Below are 17531 nucleotides of genomic sequence, written 5' to 3' on the forward strand. Positions count from 1 at the left end.
CAAATGGATTTACAAGTGAATTTCATGAAATATTCAAAAGAAGCAAATTCTAGGTTTGCATAAATCGTGTGCAAAGTTGTTAGTTGATTATTGTCCTTTGTTGTCGAGGAGGACCAAAATGACATCCCTATCCTAGGATTAAGTTACAGTGTGTCTACCTGTGGCTGATCAGAGCAATAAGAGATCAGAATGCTCTAGCCCAGGTCAGGCAGAAATAGTCCATGTGAACATAGGGGGTGGATTCCCTAAATTTGTGCATCTCCTACTTCTCTTGAGCTAGTTCAATTCTGCTTTGCTCACAGAGCTCAGCATCTTCTCTGATGAGGGCACACCATGCTGGGCAGTACTGTGCCAGTGTCTCCCATGTTTCACAATCAGTTCCAAAGTTCTCAAGACAGACCTTGAAAGCATTCTCATATCGCTTCTTTTGACCACCAGGTGAAAGCTTGCCTTGTGTGATTTCTTCATGAAATAGCCTTTTTTTTTTTGCAAGCTTATATTTGACATTTGAACAATGTGGCCAGCCCATTGGCCTCTCTGCTGTAGAGTTTGAATGCTTGACGGTTTAGTTTGAGAAAGGACCTCAGTGTCTGGTATCTTATCCTGCCAGATAATCTTCAGAATCTTCCTAAGACAGTTCAAATAGAAGTGATTGAGTTTCCTAGCAAGGTGCTGACATACTGTCCAGGTTTCACAGACATACAGTAACGAGGCCAGCAAAGTCAAGGAGATATAGTATTTTATGGAACTTCTTCTGTGAGATAAATATCATAATATCAAAACCAGGAGAGATATCTGAGAAAGAAAATGTAAGACCAGTATCTTTAATGATTAGCAGTGCATAATACTGGATAAAATATTAGCAAAGAGGCTTCAGCCACATACTTAAAAGATAATGTATGTGATATGTTTGAGTGTTATCTCTAGAATTCAATGATCATCTAGTATAGGAAAAGTATAAAATTGCAAGATAACAAAAATATAAAATTATAAAATATAAATGCAGAAAAAACTTTTGACAAAATGCATCTTTACATTTTGAAGACATTAGAAAATATAGAAACAAATAAACCTTTCACTAATGGGGTAAATTATATTTACAGAAATCATAGAACTAGAGTTCTTGGTAATAAAGAAAAACTAGAAGCTTATTCAATGAGAGTACCCTTTCACACCTTCCATATCAATTTTTTTGTCAAGTTCTTTCAATTCTACCTTTTGAGAAGATTAGAATTGATATTGTATTATTTTCTTATTGACGCTATTTACAATTAATTGAATTGTTTCCTGTAACTGTGTATGTCCTATCGTAGTTCTCTGTCTCTGAACTTGAGGTTTCAGCTGGTGTGCAATGAGTTAAGTTTAAAAATCCACTCCCCTGCTGCTCACTGTTCTATTCTTGCCTCAAGGAATTAGCTGACCTTGGGGTATGAATGTGAACACAGAGGAGTCAGGCCTAATAACTTTACACCACCAAGCTATCTTCAAAGATGTCTGCTTTGTTGTATAAAAAAGTCTGGGCTGTGATCTCACAGGTGGATTTAAACAGTGAATGCTTATAAGTTTCAAGGAAGAAGGAAGGAGTCATTTCTAGCCCCTCATTATGAAACTTTCAACCAATCATATTGTTACCCGTCTCTCAGCTCTGCGATCAATCATCTTGCTTGCAACCCTATGCTATCACCTACCCTGTTCTGTTTGTTCTATGTTGCCCAAAACCTAGAAAAAGGGGAGCTGGCTTTTTGCTCAGGGTCTGTGGCCAGAGGAAGAGTCATTGACTTTTTTATTGGGCAGGTAGCATGTCCCCATTAAAAAAAAATGCCATCTTGCTCAAAGAGTGGCTTCAGTTTATTATTCGTTAAATTTCACTTTTGCTACTTTAATACCATTCACGTATTGCCCCTACTCTCATCTGTCTGTGGACCACCCTGCAACAGGGTTTCATCTCACACCCAGATTATCAGAGTAGTCTTCTGATTGACCACTCTACTCCAACTCATTCCCCACTCATCCTTCCTTTACTCATCTGTCAGTGTGACCATTCTGAATTGCAGGTCTGATCATATCTCTTTCCTAGTAAATAACCTCCAATGACTTCCTATTTTGTCATTGATAAAATATAGAATCTCTTTTGGCTTTTAAAGCCATTTCAAACCTGTCTTCTTCCTATCTCTACAGTCTTCTTACACCTTATTAATCTTCATGTACTCTGAGTCAGTGACACTGGCCACTAGTTGTTTCTTACTCCAGACAACCCATCTCCTAACCATAGTTTGGGAGGCTTTCCTTCCTCATGCATACTTCCTGGATTCCTTGACCTTTTTTCAACCACTTTCTGCAAGAAACCTTTTGCAAATCTTCCTATTGCTAACATCTTCCTTCTGAAATTATTTTGATTAATTATGAATGTATCTGGTTTTTGCATACTTTTTTGCATGGTGCCTTCCACTTAAACTACAACCTTCTCAAGGCCAAATACTTTCTCTTGTCTTTCTTTGTATCCTCACAAATTAGCACAGTGTCTAAGACACAATAGGTGCTAAATAACAGCTTCTTGATTTAACTGTAAAATAAGATTATTTGTTATCACTACTATAATTTTCTATAGGTCTAGAAGTACTAATACTATTATTATAAGAAAAAAATCAAGGCAATCAAGATACACAAAGAAGCATCAAAAGTACTGCTTTCTTACAGATGATATGATTATTTAGCTGGTAAACCACGGAGAGGTGACTTTTGAAAAATCACTAGAAATAATAACTTGAAAAAGTTGCAGGATACAAAATGAATCCAAGAAATCCCAAGTCTTTCTTTATTTTACTTACAATAGTAATTAGAAAGAGGTAGAATAAAGAAATTTTATTCTAAGTGACTAGAGAATATGTAAATTATTTGAGTCCCTTTACTAAGGCACTCAAAGGAACTATGAAAATTCAAGTCTAATTAAAGGGAGGCTTTAATCATTGGGATAGTGCCCTGTGATTTCATTGGTAAAGTATAAAGAATGCCCAGGTCATGTCAGATAGAAGGAGAAGCAAAGAATTTGTGATAAAACAAAAGATATAGAACATTATGAAATGCAAAATGGATAATTTTGATTACATGAAATTAAAAAGTTTTTTGCACAAACAAAACCAGTGTAATCAAGGTTAAAAGGAAAGCAGAAAGCTGAGAAACAATTTTAACTGCCAGTGGTTCCAATAAAGGCCTCATTTATAAAATATATATAGAAATGAGTCAAATTATTAAAAATAAAAATAATTAATAAAAATAAAATAAAAATAAAAATAAAAATCGTTCTCCGATTAATAAATGGTCAAAAGATGTGAATAAGCAGTTTTCAGATAAAAAAATAAAGCTATCTATAGTCATATAAAAAATACTCTAAATCACTATTGGTTAGAGAAATACAATTTAAAACAATTCTGAGGTGAACCACTTCACACCTAGCAGATTGCCTAGTATGAAAATAAAGGAAAATGATAAATATGGGGGGAAATGTGGGAAAATTGAGACACTAATGCATTACTGATGGAGTTATAAACTGATCCAATCATTCTGGTGAACAATTTGGAAATATGACCAAAGTGCTTTAAAACTACGCATACTCTTTGCTTCATCAATACCACTACTAGGTCTGTTTCCCAAAGAAATCATAAAAAAGGGATAAGGACCCACATGTACAAAAATATTTATAGCAGTCCTTTTGTTATGGCAAAATATTGGAAATTGAGGGGATGTCTATCATTTGGGGATTGGCTGAACACGTTGTGGTATATGACTATAATGGAATATGATCATGTTATAAGAAAAGATGAGCAGGCTGATTTCAGAAAAACCTGGAAATACTTATATGAACTGATACTGAGTGAAGTGAGCAGAACCAGGGGAATATTGTACAGAGTGTAATTTTTAAAATTTATTTTTTGAAGGCAAACAGGCTTGTGAAATTTTTTAAAAAATTATTTTTGGAGGCAAACAAGATTAATTGACTTGCCCAGGGTTGCACAACTAGTAAGTGTCTGAGGCTGGATTTAAACTCAGGTCCTTCTTACTCCAAGGCCAGTGCTCTATCCACTGTACCACCTTAGCTGCCCCATTTTGTGTGTGTGTGCGTGTGTGTGTGTGTGTGTGTGTGTGTGTGTGTGTGTGTGAGTGTGTGTGTATCCTGATCAACTATGATAGACTTGGTTATTCTCAGCAATACAATGATTCAAGACAATTCTAAAAGACTGGTGATGGAAAATGCTAACCACATCCAGAGAAAGAACTATGAAGTCTGAATGTAGATCGAAGCATACAATTTTTACTGTTTTTTTTCTTTTTCATGTTTATTTTTTCCTTTTGTTCTGATTCTTCTTTCACAACATGACTAATGCCGAAATATATTTAATGTGATTGTATATCAGATTGCTAGAGAGGGGGAGGAGAAGAAGGGAGAAAAATTTGGAAGTCAAACTCTTATAAAAATGAATGTTAAAAACTATCCTTACATGCAATTTGAAAAAAATAAAATACTATTCAATGTTAAAGATAAAAGAAATGAATTCTCAGGTGGGGAAATTCCATCTACCAATGCAACTGATAATCTCCTATGGAATTTAGATTCTTATAAATGTTGCCTGGAGCACTGAAAGGTTAAATGAATTGCCTGAGGTGACAGAGCCAATATGTAGTAGGATGGGATTTGCTGGCATCATTTTTGTTTCCTTTTAATTACTATACGATGCCTATAAATTGCTAACAACTGAGCCTTGGTAATAGAATAAAAAATTCAATAATGAAATGAATTAATTTATATTGATTTATCATTTCAATATCAACAAAATGACCAACTATTTCTTCATAGAATTAGACAAATTATAACAAAATCCTTCAAGTGTTACAAAAAATGGTGAAGAATCTCAAGTGACATAATAGAAAAAAAATGTGGTCAACATGGCAGAGTAGTAGGAACAAACATAGTTCATATCACTTCCCCTCTAACATCCTTCAAAGAAAAAAAAGGATTAATGGTGGATTCAAGATGGTGGAGAAAAGGCAGGGTCTAGCTTGAGGTTTCCCCAAAACTCCTCAAAAGAAACCTTAAATAATGCCTCAAAATGAATTCTGGAGCAGCATGGCACACAAAAGAATGGGATGAAACAATTTTCTAGCCCAAGAAACTTAGAAGGTTGATAGGAAAAGTGTGTCACAACTGATCCAACCACTTCAGAGGCCAATTTGGAACCATGCCCAAAGGGCTATAAAAATGTCATACCTTTTGACCCAGCAATACCACTTCTAGGGCTGTATCCCAAAGAGATCATAAAAATGGGATAAGAATCCAAATGTACAAAACTATTTATAGCAGCTTGTGTTTGGTGGCAAAGAATTGGAAATTGAGGGGATACCCATCAATTAAGGAATGGCTGAACACGTTGTGGTATATGAATGTAATGGGATACTATGAGAAATGATGAGCAGGCAGACTTCAGAAAAACCTGGAAAGACTTGTATGGACTGATGCTGAATGAAGTCAGCAGAATCAGAAGAATATTGTACACAGTAACATCCACATTGTGTAATGACTAACTTTGGTAGTGTCTTCAGGGGACTGCTGATGAAGCATTGAATCCAATTCTTCACTGAGAAGCAATGGACACAAGTGCAGATTCACACATTTATATATGCATATGTATATTTGTAAACTATCGTCTGGATTCATTTTTCTTCACTTCACTGATTCGGTACAAGTTTCCTTTTTTATTTGGGGTTGGCTGGGTTATAGGTAGGGGTGACGATAATAGCAATGTTTTAAAAGAGGGGATATTCATACGTTTTAAAAAATGCACAGGAGAGAAAAGGAGAATGTACAGAAGGAGGAATATGCAGCAGGGCAGTTTTGAAAGTAACAGGTGGAAAATTATACACACACACACACACACACACACATATATGTATATATATATACATTTAAAGGAAGAAAAGGTAACAAATGGAAATACACATGCTCATACACCACCTTCTTTTTGTGCTCTTTTGGGCATATGAAAATGCTCTTATTTTGATGTCTGATTATATACGTAAGGTCAAAATAATTAGAAAAATATAAAGAATCTTTCCCTGTTCCTCTAGTACAAGACAAGCAAGCAAATTCAACTGCGCCCAATAACTTCCACCCCCGATCAACAGGACCAGATTTTCCCAAGAGCAGGGGCAGACTTGGGACTCTCTTCCTCACGTGTGGCCCATCATTCCTTGTCCCCTCCCTAAATTCTTCATGTAGCCTACGTTCCAAGAGGTTCCTACTTTGGGGTGAGCCATGAGCAAGCCTAGACCATCTCTCCTCTCGTCTCTTGACATTTTCCCTCCTGGTGATCTCCTCAGCTCCCATGGGCTGACTGCCTTCTCTAGGTAGCCAGTGAGTACTAAGCCTCTTGGCCATCTCAAGTGAATATCTCCTGGCGCTCCCAAATGCAAAATGAACAGTCACACCACGTATCAATCATGCATTTATTACATGTCAAGTCCTTACCAGTTACTAGGTAGTCCCTGAGATACATAGACACAAAATTCAACAGTCACTGCTCTCGTTATTGAAAATTATCTAGGGAAAAACAACAGATATACATATAATTGGGGAACAAAAATAGCTGATGTGGATTGGTTTGGGAGTCCTAATGTAAATTTTCACCACATATAAGAAGATAAAAGTTGTATTAATTGTCCTCTCAAGTACTGAAGTGTGTAATAATGGTTGGTTGGGGGTGTGGTGGGACTGGACCCCATGAATACCAACAAGATATTCAAAGGGCACCTGTACCAAGAGAGTGTGAGAGGACATAAAGTGTAAGAAGAGTTAAAAGGTCATGGGGGAGGTTAGGAAGGGCTTGGGATGACACAGGATTTCATATTTAATCCTAGAGTTTATAAGGAACAAATGCAGTTTATTGACTAGGGGGCTGGCATAATCAGACCTGCACTTTAGAAACATCAGTTTGATGGCTGAGTGGATGATGGACTGGAGTGAGAGACACTGGTGGCAGGCAGACGCACCAGCAGGTGATTGCAATAGACCAGGTGTGAAGTGGACCCCAGGGTAGCAGCTGTGTGATTGGAGAGAAAGGGACACATACAAGAGATGTTATGGAGGTGGAAAAGACAGGCTTGGCATCAGACTGGATACATGAGAGGAATCTGAGTGATGAGGGGAGGATGGCAGTGAGGAAGTGAGCCCAGTGGTTTACTCCATTTCCAATCTTCTTACACTTCATTTTCCTCTACTTTATAAAACAGCTACAAAGGAGGTTTTTTTTGTCCTTGTACACCATAGTCTCCTAACTTCATGCCTCTGTGGTGGCTGTCCCCTTTGCCTGGAATGTTATCTTCCCTCTTAGTTGCCTGGATTTCTTTAAAACTCAGCTCCAATCCGGTCTAGTTCAGAAGGCCTTTCCTGATCTGAGCAAATGGTAATAACTTCCTCTCTGAGATGAGTGTCCTCCTTCTATTCTGTATGTGTCTTGTAATGTCTCTCATTATCATAGATGGATGCACTTGCTTTGCACAAATCTAAAAATGGATAACCCCAATAAACATGGTTCCTCAATGATAGAAACCTGGGGAAGATGTACTCAAAAAACAAATGAAATAGTGGTGAGGGACAGGAGAGGAGATGGGAGAAGAGAAGATGGGAGGGGAGAAGATGAGAGAGAATTTCTTCTGTGAAAGGTGCCCAAACCCTCAGTGCCTGGGCACAGTGGAATAAATGATGGACTGTTTCTGTGTCTTCGTGTGGGCAGTTTTCCTCTTATTAAAGGTTCTAATGTTCAGCTGAGCATAGGTCATTTCCTGGGGGTCTTCCACCATGGGGACCTGAAGGAGAAATACAAGGTAAAGGGAACAGTGAATGACTTTGGAGCAGGAGTTCTTAATTGATTGGTGCATCATGAATGCTTTGGTAGCCTGTCTGATGAAAGCTATGAATACCTTCTTAGTCTCATTACTTTAATTACATGAAATGAGCTCCTTATAATTTCAAGTAAATAAATGATACTGACATAGTGATTAGAATATTTACCAAATTGCCCCAATAAATTAAGGGATCCCCATGTCAGAGGCCTCACACTGGATGACTAGAAGAAAAAAATTTGCAAGTGATTAAGAAGTGGTGCAACAGTGGGCCTAGAGCCAGTTGGGAAAGGTAGGGGTGAAGGATGAAATTGAGTCCTCCAGCTGGAGGACAGGGTGGGCTCACTCACTGATGGTTCCCTTGGTCTCTCCTTGGCCACTTCTGTATCTGAGGTAGAGGAAAGGTTCCATCATTCCCACCTTTCCCAGGACTCCAATCCACAATATCAACCCCCTGACCCAGTATCATACCTTATTCCTTCCCAGATAACCTATGCAGGGTGTCCTCTCTGGAGGCCTCAGGCTGATGGGGCAGGCAGGTACTCCAAGAAAGACAAGGGCAACAAAGACACCTGCAACAAGGAGAGAGGGAGAAAACAGGACAGGAGGATAGAGTCCACCCTGGGAGGCTCTATGAGCATCCTTTTCTCACCGTAGACTATGTCCAGTGCAGAGGGTCCAGGGTTATGTGGCATGGAAGAAATAGGGGACTATGGGAAGAGGAGTTAAGTCTCCTTACCTCCTAGGGCTTTCTCCTTGTGAAGACCCTGGGAGAGAGAGACATGGAAAGGAAGAAGCCAGGTCAGGGAAGGTCTCAAAGGATCAAATAGAGGTCTCAGTCCTTACCCGTCTCTATTGCTTAAGACACTAAGGTGTACAGCTCTTTCTCACCCATATTAATGTATCCTTGGCAAAGCATTGCCAGCAAAAGGCAGAGGAGGAGGAGGAGGAAGGAAACATAGCTGAGGATGATAACAAGGGTGTTACTGGGCTCTGAATCTGTAGTGGGGAGAAAAAAGAATCTTCATTAATCACTATCCTTAGGGGATCCTCACCTTGCCCCTGGAATTGTCCCTCTATTTTCTCATCATATCTCCCTCCAGAGATGCCCATCACCACCAGCATCCAACAGTTTGGTACACATGCTGCTCACAGTGGGCTTACCCCTTGGAACTAGGTTCAGAAACCCCCAGGATAGATATATATGGGTCACCCGGAAGCATGGGGGGGCCTCCTATCCAGCCCACACCCTTGTTCTCTGTGGGATTGGAATTGAGGAAAATGTCAAGGTTCCTCTTGTCTCTTATTGCGTGTCTCTTGGCCAGAGCCAAGGCCTTTATTTCATTTCCTTGTAGAAGCTAGAGAAGGGAATGACCATTGGCACCCTCCAGTGGGTCCTGTGAGCTTCTTTCTCTTACCTGTCACTATGAGCTGCAGGGGCTCACTGTGTTCTATCCAGAGACTTCCATCAGTGGGAAGTTGGTAGCTGCAGCTGTAATTGCCAGAGTGCTTGGGGGTCACGTGAGTCAGGAAAAACTTGGCCCCATCTTGAGTGGTATCAGTGCTTGGCAGCATTTTCTCATCTCCATCCTTGTCCAGAACAAAGGTACCACTCCACGAGGGCCCCCAGCACAGGAGGGTCACATTGGCTCCTGAGGCCACCTCTGGTCCAGGCCAGACTGAGAGGGAAGGCTTGGGAAGAGAATCTGGAAACCCAAGGAGAGGCCAGAGTTACTCAAGGGACCCACACAGTTATAATGGGGGTGGGGTTGAGGGAGTAAATAAGAGCTGGGAAGTCCCTGAAAAACTCCCTGAATGTCAGATCTCACTTCCTTTGGCTCTGTGGTCATGCCTTGCCCAAAGCCTCCTTTCCTGGAGAGGCATGGATGCTAAACTTGAGATGTTTTCTGGGCCCACCTAGAAAGGAAGGGTTTCTTCCTTCCATTTTCTCCCTTGAGCTTGGAGCAGTACCTGAGCTGGTCCATCCTTCCACCTTTGCTCTGCCCTTCCTTAGGGACCCTCAGCCCTTGTCTCAACCTCTTATTCCTTCTCTAGATTTCTGGCCTGCATCTCAGGCTTGAGTCCCAAACCTCTACGTTATGCCTTGTGTATCCGGATACACTCTCACCTGTCACCCAGATCTCTAGGACATCGCTGGGCTGAGAAACCTGGTATGGAACCATCCTCCTATAATAGACACAGCTGTAGTTGCCAGAATCCTGGGCCCTCACAGAGAGGAGGGGAAAGGCAGCTGAGGCCCCAACTGGGCTCTGGCTCTTCAAGGACTGAAGGGTCCCCACCTTCAGCAGAATGAATGTCACATCACTGAGGAATGTCTGATGAGGCTGTTGGCACTGGAGAATCACATGTGTCCCGTGCTCCACCACGAGGCCTGGGAGGGCTGAGAGGGAAGGCTTGGGCAGAGATCCTGTAAGAGGGAGAACATGGGGCTGGAGTTAAGACAGCTGGGTCAAGTCCCTGCTCTGCCTCTGAGTCCCTGTGTGACCTTGGCCCAGTCACTGGGCCCATCTGAGTCTCAGTTTTGTTGTTCAGTTGCTCTTTTCAGTCATGCCTAACTCTTCATGACCCCATTTCTGGTTTTCTTGGCAAAGGTACTGGAGTGGTTTGCCATGTCCTTTCTCACCTCATTTTACAGATGAAGATACTGAGGCAAGCAGGGTTAAGTGACCTGCTCAAGGTCACAAAGCTAATAAGTTCTGAGACCAGATTTGAACTCGGGAGATGAGTCTCCCTAATACTCCCAAGCCCAACATTCTTTCCACTGAGCCACCTAGCTGCCCATGAGACTCAGTTATGTCATCTGTAAATGAGGGGTTTGATCAGAAGATTGTTCATACATTTCTACCCATAGCTAGCTAGGAATCTAAGGAGGTTTTCACTCCTGAGGAAGCTCACCCACCCCATGGTCTCATGCAGCTGTTGACTTATGGGAGGGAATGTCATGATCCCTCACTTTTCATCTGGGCTATCACAGATGGTCCCAGAGCTAAGCCTAAAACCTGGGCTCAGATCATTGTCCAGGAAGGAGAAGGCTCAGGCTAATTTCCAGGCTCAGCCAGTCACATGTGTGACCTTGGAGAAGTCCTTTCTCTCTGGGTCTCACTTTGCTTATTGGTAATGGAAGGGTTTGGCCTCGAGAATCTCTAAGGCCTCTTTCAGCTCTGGGTCTCTGTGACTCTTCTCCTAATCCCCAACTCAGTCCCCACCATCACTTTTCTTCCCAATAGTCTAGATCAGAATAGAAATGCCTCATGTCTTCCAAGACCCCAGAGCCCTGACAGGCCTCTGGGCAGAGCTGGTTGTATAGACACCATGCCTTGTCTTTGAGAGGCTCCTGTCTGGATGGAGAGCTGAGGAATCAGAACCAGATTTATTCTGGGGCTCACACACACCCCTCACCTGGCATCACCAGCTCCAGGGCCACACTGGGCTCTGATCTTCTAGCAGATGCTGTACTTTCCCTGTAAAAACAGCTGTAGCTCCCAGTGTCCTCAGGTTTCACAGATGGGAAGAAGTCAGTCCAGAGATCTGATGAGGTCTGCTGCTGTAAGGGAGTCTGGGTCCCAGCCTTCCACAGAGTGAAAGTCACCTCTTTAAGAAAAGACGGCTTGGGCCTTGAACACCAGAGAGTGATGTTGGCCCCTGGGGCCACCATGAGGTTAGTTTGGGCCCACAAAATGGGTTTGGGGAGCCATCCTGAGAGGAAAGAGAGACACCAAATGTCAGCGTTAGATGACCCTCCAAGGCCCTGTCCCCTAACTTCTTCAGAAGAAAGGCAACAGCAATTTAAGCTCTGTTCTCACTTTCATATCTGGGGCCGCCTAGAGCTGGGAACACCCCTACTATCCCGGGGTCTGAAGCTGGTCTATGTAGACCACAAGAGGGTCCCAGGGTCTCCTCTCACCTCTCCCCAAACCAAACCTCAGAATTCTTAGGATTTTATACTGTCCCCCAAGTGAGGGATGGGTTTGCTGATTTGGGGGTTCCCATCTCCAGTCACCAGACACAGTCAGCTCCAGGGCCTGGCTAGGATGGGACCCTATGTGCGGGGCTGTGTCCTTGTAGTAAATGCAGCTGTAGCTCCCAGTGTCCTGGGGCCTCACAGACAGAAGTGAGAAAACAGCCCGGGTCCCTGCAGGGCTTTGTTGCTGCAAAGGCTCCAGGCTCTTTGCCTCCAGCAGGGCTAAGCTGTAGTCCTGAGCGGGAGCCCGTGATGATATTTGGCAGCAGATGGTCACTGTTGTCCTTGGGGGTATTGTGGAGCCATGTAAGGCTGAAATGACAGGTTTGAGGAGGGCTCCTGTGAAAGGAAAAAGGAAGAAAGTTAGGGATTTGATCTCTTCTCCTCATCCCCTGAAATCATTCCCTGCAAAAGACCTTGGAAGGGGGAGGGTGGGCTGAGGGGCCCTGGATAATTTCCTCTGCCCAGTTCTGTCAGCCTGTTCATGGCTGGGTAATTGGGTTCCTGGGTCACCTTCAGAAAGATGCTCTGGGCCCAGGAAGGCTCTGTGAGTAGAGGATGATGGGAGAAGGACATGGGCAGAAGACATCACCACCTCTACCTGCCCCTCTTCTCACCAAGGGACCCCGTTCTATTTCTACACCCTGAGCCTGCTTGACCAAGGCAGGATCCTAATGCACCATCACTGGCAAATTCTATTAGACTTTGAGGTTTGCAAAGCTCTGTCCTCCCAATAACCCCATGACCGGGTGGTTAGAGAGAAACCCAGCTCCCCAGTCCTGAGCTCTGTCCATTTCCTCTGAAGCCTGCCTGGTGCCAGGTCCCTGTCCTGCCACCCCCCTGCCCACCCCTCAGTGAAGCCAGAGCAGAGCTGGCAGAGCTGTGTGTGTCCCTGGGTGGGCAAAGGCTGGCAGAGGAGGCTCCCTCTGCAGTTCTGTGTAGCATTTATTTCTGTCCAGTTCTCCTGCCCTCATTCATCGCTCACTTATCAGGAGCCTCCTGCTCAGCGGTGGGGGAGCCCCAAATGTGTAGGGAAGCTCCCTCAGGAGCGCACTCACGGGGATCACATGGGTCTGAGCATACATGATGTCATTAGACAATCCAGCCCTTGAGCTTCACATCATAGAAGACAGAACCAAGGTCCACCAAAGGTTGAGGACTGGTCCATCATCACCCAGCTAGGACCTGGGTGGGACAGATGTTTGAATCCCCTGCCACAGAGCCCTCAGCTCAGGCTCCTTCCCCCTTCAGCAGGCTGCCTTCTAATACAGGCCAGACGGACAGCAGCCTGGGGTGGTGGGAAAGACCCCGATGCTAGATTGGGCACTCTAGAGAGGTGAAGGCACCATTCTGGGAAGGCCAAGGGCAAGGACAGTGTCACTTGATGTAATCAGGAACAGCATCTTGAAGCAGCCAAGATCTGAGCTGGGCTTTAAGGATGTGTAGGAAAGTGATGGATGAAAGGGGGAAGGGTATCCCCGGCAGAGGGAACTGCGTGAGCAAAGGCAGAATGGTGGGACGTGAGGGAGGTGATGTTGTCATCTGTCCATGCTGATAGGAATGTAGGAAGGGCAAAGGGAACAAGGGGAGACACAACTGGACAGGATGGATGTGGCCAGGTTGGGCCTTAGAGGGGGCAGGAAAAGTTTATCTAAATCAAGTTTGCTCCGATAAAGCTGTGTGCCCCTTCTCCCAAAGGCTGCTGTGTATCCTCTGAGGGAGGAGCAGCCCAGCTCTCCTGGCTGGGTCACTGGGGGACAGTGACCACATGGAAAGATCCCTGGGTTTGGGGGTGGGAGATGTGGGTTCAAATCCAGTCCCTGACGTTAAAGAACCTGTTGACCTGTTCAAGTTATCTTACCTCCTCTCCAGGCCTCAGTTTCCCCATCTATAGAAGGGGAATCATAGTGCATGTGCTCTCATGCTTACAGTGCTATTGAGGCAGAAAGTTTCAGAACCTTACTTATGCCCCCAAAATGTCAGCTGGGGAGCCAGGCATTCCCACAGCCAAGGGAGGGGTGTGGTGGTAAGAGGAGGCAGATAGTCAAGCCTGAGGGTTTATCCCGTTTATAAGTAGGACCCCTACAGAGAGGACTCTGGGGCTCATCTCTCAGGACTTACCTCTTTCCCACCAGGTATGGCTGTAGACCAGCACTCCCTCACCTGTCACCACCAGGGCCAGGGCTTCACTGAGCTCTGACCACCAGGGCCCCTGCCCAGAACGGCAGCTGTAGCTTCTTGCATCTCTCTGGTCATCCACATTCCTGAGCACAAACTCTGCCTGCTGCCAGGATGCATTTCTCTCATCTCTGAGTTCTCCATCCTTCCAGAGCTGGACTCTGTCACTCCCCAGGTGGCCCTGGCACCTGAGGGTCACATCTGCTCCCCTGGGGACCACAGGACTTGGGAAGACCCAGAGGGTGGGCCTGGGAAGGGTGTCTGAGGAGGAAACAGAGTCCATATTACTGGAGATTTCTCTAAGCCTCATGTTTCCTTCACCAGCAGATTCTGAAGGCCCTCCCTGATTCATCCCATCATTTTGACAATGTCCCCTTTCCCTCCCTGTTTATCCTTGAACTAGATGCCTGCATTATTTTGGTACAAGGAAGGAAAAGAGAACAGTGGGATCTTGGGGCCAGGACTCACCTATCTGTGCCCTCACCGCCCAGTCCAGACACAGCCCTGTAAGAGAAGCTCAGGTTATAGATGCCTCCCCTCCAGCCCACACTGACCCCATCCCCAGCTCTCAAACCCCCTGAAGCTCTAAGTCTGCTTTGGTCAGAATATGAAGAGCCCTTTGAGCAGACGCTGGGGTCTGCCTCTGCTCCAAATGGTTCTCTATCCTCCATAGCCTTCCTCCTTCTCCTTCCCGGTCAGCAGCGAAGGACCTTTTCACAATGTCCCTCCCTCCCCAGGCTTGACCCTAGAGACTCACCAATGGCAATCAGGAATGTGACTGTGGGGCCCATGGTGGGTCTTCTGCTCTGGCCTGGGCCAGCCTCAACTGTGCAGTGGGGAAAAGGTAGGCAGACTAGAGGCTGGTCCAGGATGTGGTGGCCAGCCCTGCAGCCTTACACGCCTTCAACCCAGGCCCCATAATTTCCGCTCCTATACTGATGAAAGAAAGACCATGGTCCTTCAAGGCTTAGCTCTGAGGGGATCAGCATGTCTTAAGGTTAGTTAAGGCAAGGACCAAAGGCTCTGATGGCTATCAAGTATTGAAGACCACTGAATGGGAGCTGGGCCCAAATACCAAGACTTGTTTGGAAATGGCCAGGGCCCCCATAAAAAGCCTCACCCTGAAAGGACCAAGAATGGGTGCAAGGGCATTCCCTGGCCCCAGAGTCTCGGCCTCCGACCCTTGGCTCTGCTGGTTAGTGGGCACCTGATCCACGTGTCCTGTGACCTTTGGGTCAGTCCCATTTTCTGCCCAACAACAACAGCTCTCATTTATGAGGCACTTTCAACTTGGGAAAATATTTTGCACATAATTCTCATTTGATCCTCCCAACAACACGGGGAACGGGTTCGATATTCTCACCATTTTTTCAGATGAGAAAACCGAGGGAGACAGAGGTTAAGTTGCTCAGGTTCACACAACTAATAAGCGTCTAAGGGAGGTTTTGAACTCAGGCTTTCTTGACTTCAAACCATTTAAAGTCATGAATATAGCACCAAATATTGTACCAATTTGTTGCCCCTGAGCCCCAGAATTTAAATGACTCAGTTATTGCATCTCCTGTAGGACCTCACAATGGCAGCTCCTTTCAACCCAGGAATGGCCAGCCATGGGGATGGCCACTCTGACTGAAGTTTGGTCAGGCATTGCACCTACCCTGAACAGTGACCCTTGACCAGGAAGTCTCAGAAGACTTTCAGGACAACAGCTGCCAGTTCTGGGCTGCCTTGCACATCATCGCTCAGTCCTTCCCTGGATCAGAGCCCTATGAGGCAGGCAGCCTCCCACCTAGACAAGATTCAGCTGAAACTCAATGACCTTTTAATAAGCTTCTACTATATTGTATACCATCTTCCAGGTGCTGGGAATGGAAAGATTAGAAAAGAAATAGTACAGCCCTCATGGAGCTTACACTGTCCTAGTGAGGACAAAAATATATTTTGGTACAAAACATTTATGCATAAGGATTTGTTTGGGGAAAGGCACCTTTCTGTCTTCAATGGAAGTTTGGTAATGATAGAAAAGGGCTTCCAGAAGACCCAAAGGAAAAGTGGGGAAGATTGAGCTGGGACACAAGAGGCACTGAAATTGAAACAATTGTGCATGATAGAAGAGTCAGACAGTTTTGGCTTGGGTAGCCCATGGCTCAGAATCCTGACTGGAGGCATTGAGTCATAGATAGTTATCTCTTCTCCAGTAAAAAGTAAGATTGACTTAATTTTCATTCCCTGTGGATGGAAAAGGGGGATGAGAATGCATGCATGATGGCAGGTCAGATGATCACTGGTCCTGTCTGATACACAGTCAATCATAAACAGTTATTAAGCACTGAATATTGACAAGACTCTAAGTTCACTCCTGGAAATTCAAAGATAAAAGGATTCTCAAAGAGCTTCCATTCTTTCAGGTGAGACAACATGTACACAGGAATATGTCTATGCAAAATAAATTTATACCAGGTGAATGGAAAATAAATATATGCAGGTGCATAGATATGTGTTTGGGAGGGAAGGCACTAGTGGCTGGAGAATCAGGAAAGATTGTTTTTTTTTTAACATTTTTATTTGAAATTTTGAGTTCCAAATTCTATCCTTTCCTCCCTCTGTCTCCCCTTCTCCCTGGATGGTAAACACTCAGATATAGGTTATACATATGAAATTACATAAAACATTTCCATGTTTGTCATTTTGTACAAGAAGACAAAAGAAAAAAATGAAAGAAAGTGAAAATAGGATGCTTCAGTCTGTATTCAATCAATATCTGTTCTTTTTCTGGAGGCACATAGTACACTTCATAATTAGTCCTTTGGGATTGTCTTGGATTGTTGTATTGCTGAGAATGGCCAAGTTATTCACAATCCTTCATTGAACAATATTGCTGTTACTGTGTACAATGTTCTCCTGTTCCACTCACTTTGCTATGCATCAGTTCATGTAAATCTTTCCAGGTTTTTCTGAAATCATCCTGCTTGTCATTTCTTATGGCACAATCATATTCCATTACAATCATATAACACAACTTACAATCTTATATTGCAGCTTGTTTAGCCATTCCCCAGGTGATGGACATCCCTTTGATTCCTAATTCTTAGCCACCACAAAAAGAGCTGCTGTAGATGTTTTTGTGCAAATTGTCCTTTTCACTTTTTTGGAGGCTTTTGGGATATAGGCATAACACCGGTACTGCTGGACCAAAGGGTATGGACGGTTTTACAGCCTTTTGGGTATAGTTCCAAATTGCTCTCCAGAATGCTTGGATCATGTTACAACTCTACCAACAGTACATTAGTGTCCCCATTTTCCCACATTCCCTCCAAAATCCAACATTTTCCGTTTTTGTCATATTAGCCACTCTGATGGGTGTGAGGTGGCACCTCAAAGTTGTTTTAATTTACATTTCTCTCACCAGGAATGGTTTAGAGCATTTTTTTCCATATTAAACAGTACCAGATTGTTTTGCTAATGACTACATTGTAAT

General features: G+C 43.9%; 1 protein-coding gene and 1 long non-coding RNA gene across 3 annotated transcripts in view; both read right to left on the reverse strand.

Annotated features, from left to right (window-relative positions):
• LOC110220196 (immunoglobulin superfamily member 1-like) overlaps positions 1–14844 on the reverse strand; it is a 34589-nt gene extending 19745 nt beyond the window's left edge. Inside the window, exons 1-8 of the mRNA XM_078146270.1 lie at positions 14811–14844; positions 14522–14557; positions 14039–14314; positions 11915–12214; positions 11314–11610; positions 10022–10321; positions 9312–9599; positions 8785–8886 (exon numbers count right to left, since the gene is read on the reverse strand). Of these exons, the coding sequence (XP_078002396.1) occupies positions 8785–8886; positions 9312–9599; positions 10022–10321; positions 11314–11610; positions 11915–12214; positions 14039–14314; positions 14522–14557; positions 14811–14844 (1633 nt within the window). The remainder of the gene's footprint in view (positions 1–8784; positions 8887–9311; positions 9600–10021; positions 10322–11313; positions 11611–11914; positions 12215–14038; positions 14315–14521; positions 14558–14810) is intronic.
• On the reverse strand, positions 6485–8516 carry LOC144454291 (uncharacterized). Of its 2 annotated transcripts, none has more exons than XR_013482665.1 (2): positions 8365–8516; positions 6485–7857 (listed from the first exon to the last, which is right to left on the reverse strand). It is a non-coding gene; the product is annotated as an uncharacterized LOC144454291 (long non-coding RNA). The 2 variants fall into 2 exon arrangements; XR_013482666.1 differs by lacking the exon at positions 8365–8516 and adding an exon at positions 8063–8323.
• Positions 14845–17531: the final 2687 nt, after the last annotated feature.

Source organism: Phascolarctos cinereus, unplaced genomic scaffold, assembly GCF_003287225.1.
Source record: "Phascolarctos cinereus isolate Bilbo 61053 unplaced genomic scaffold, phaCin_HiC Scaffold_726;HRSCAF=1367, whole genome shotgun sequence".
Classification (NCBI taxonomy): domain Eukaryota; kingdom Metazoa; phylum Chordata; class Mammalia; order Diprotodontia; family Phascolarctidae; genus Phascolarctos; species Phascolarctos cinereus.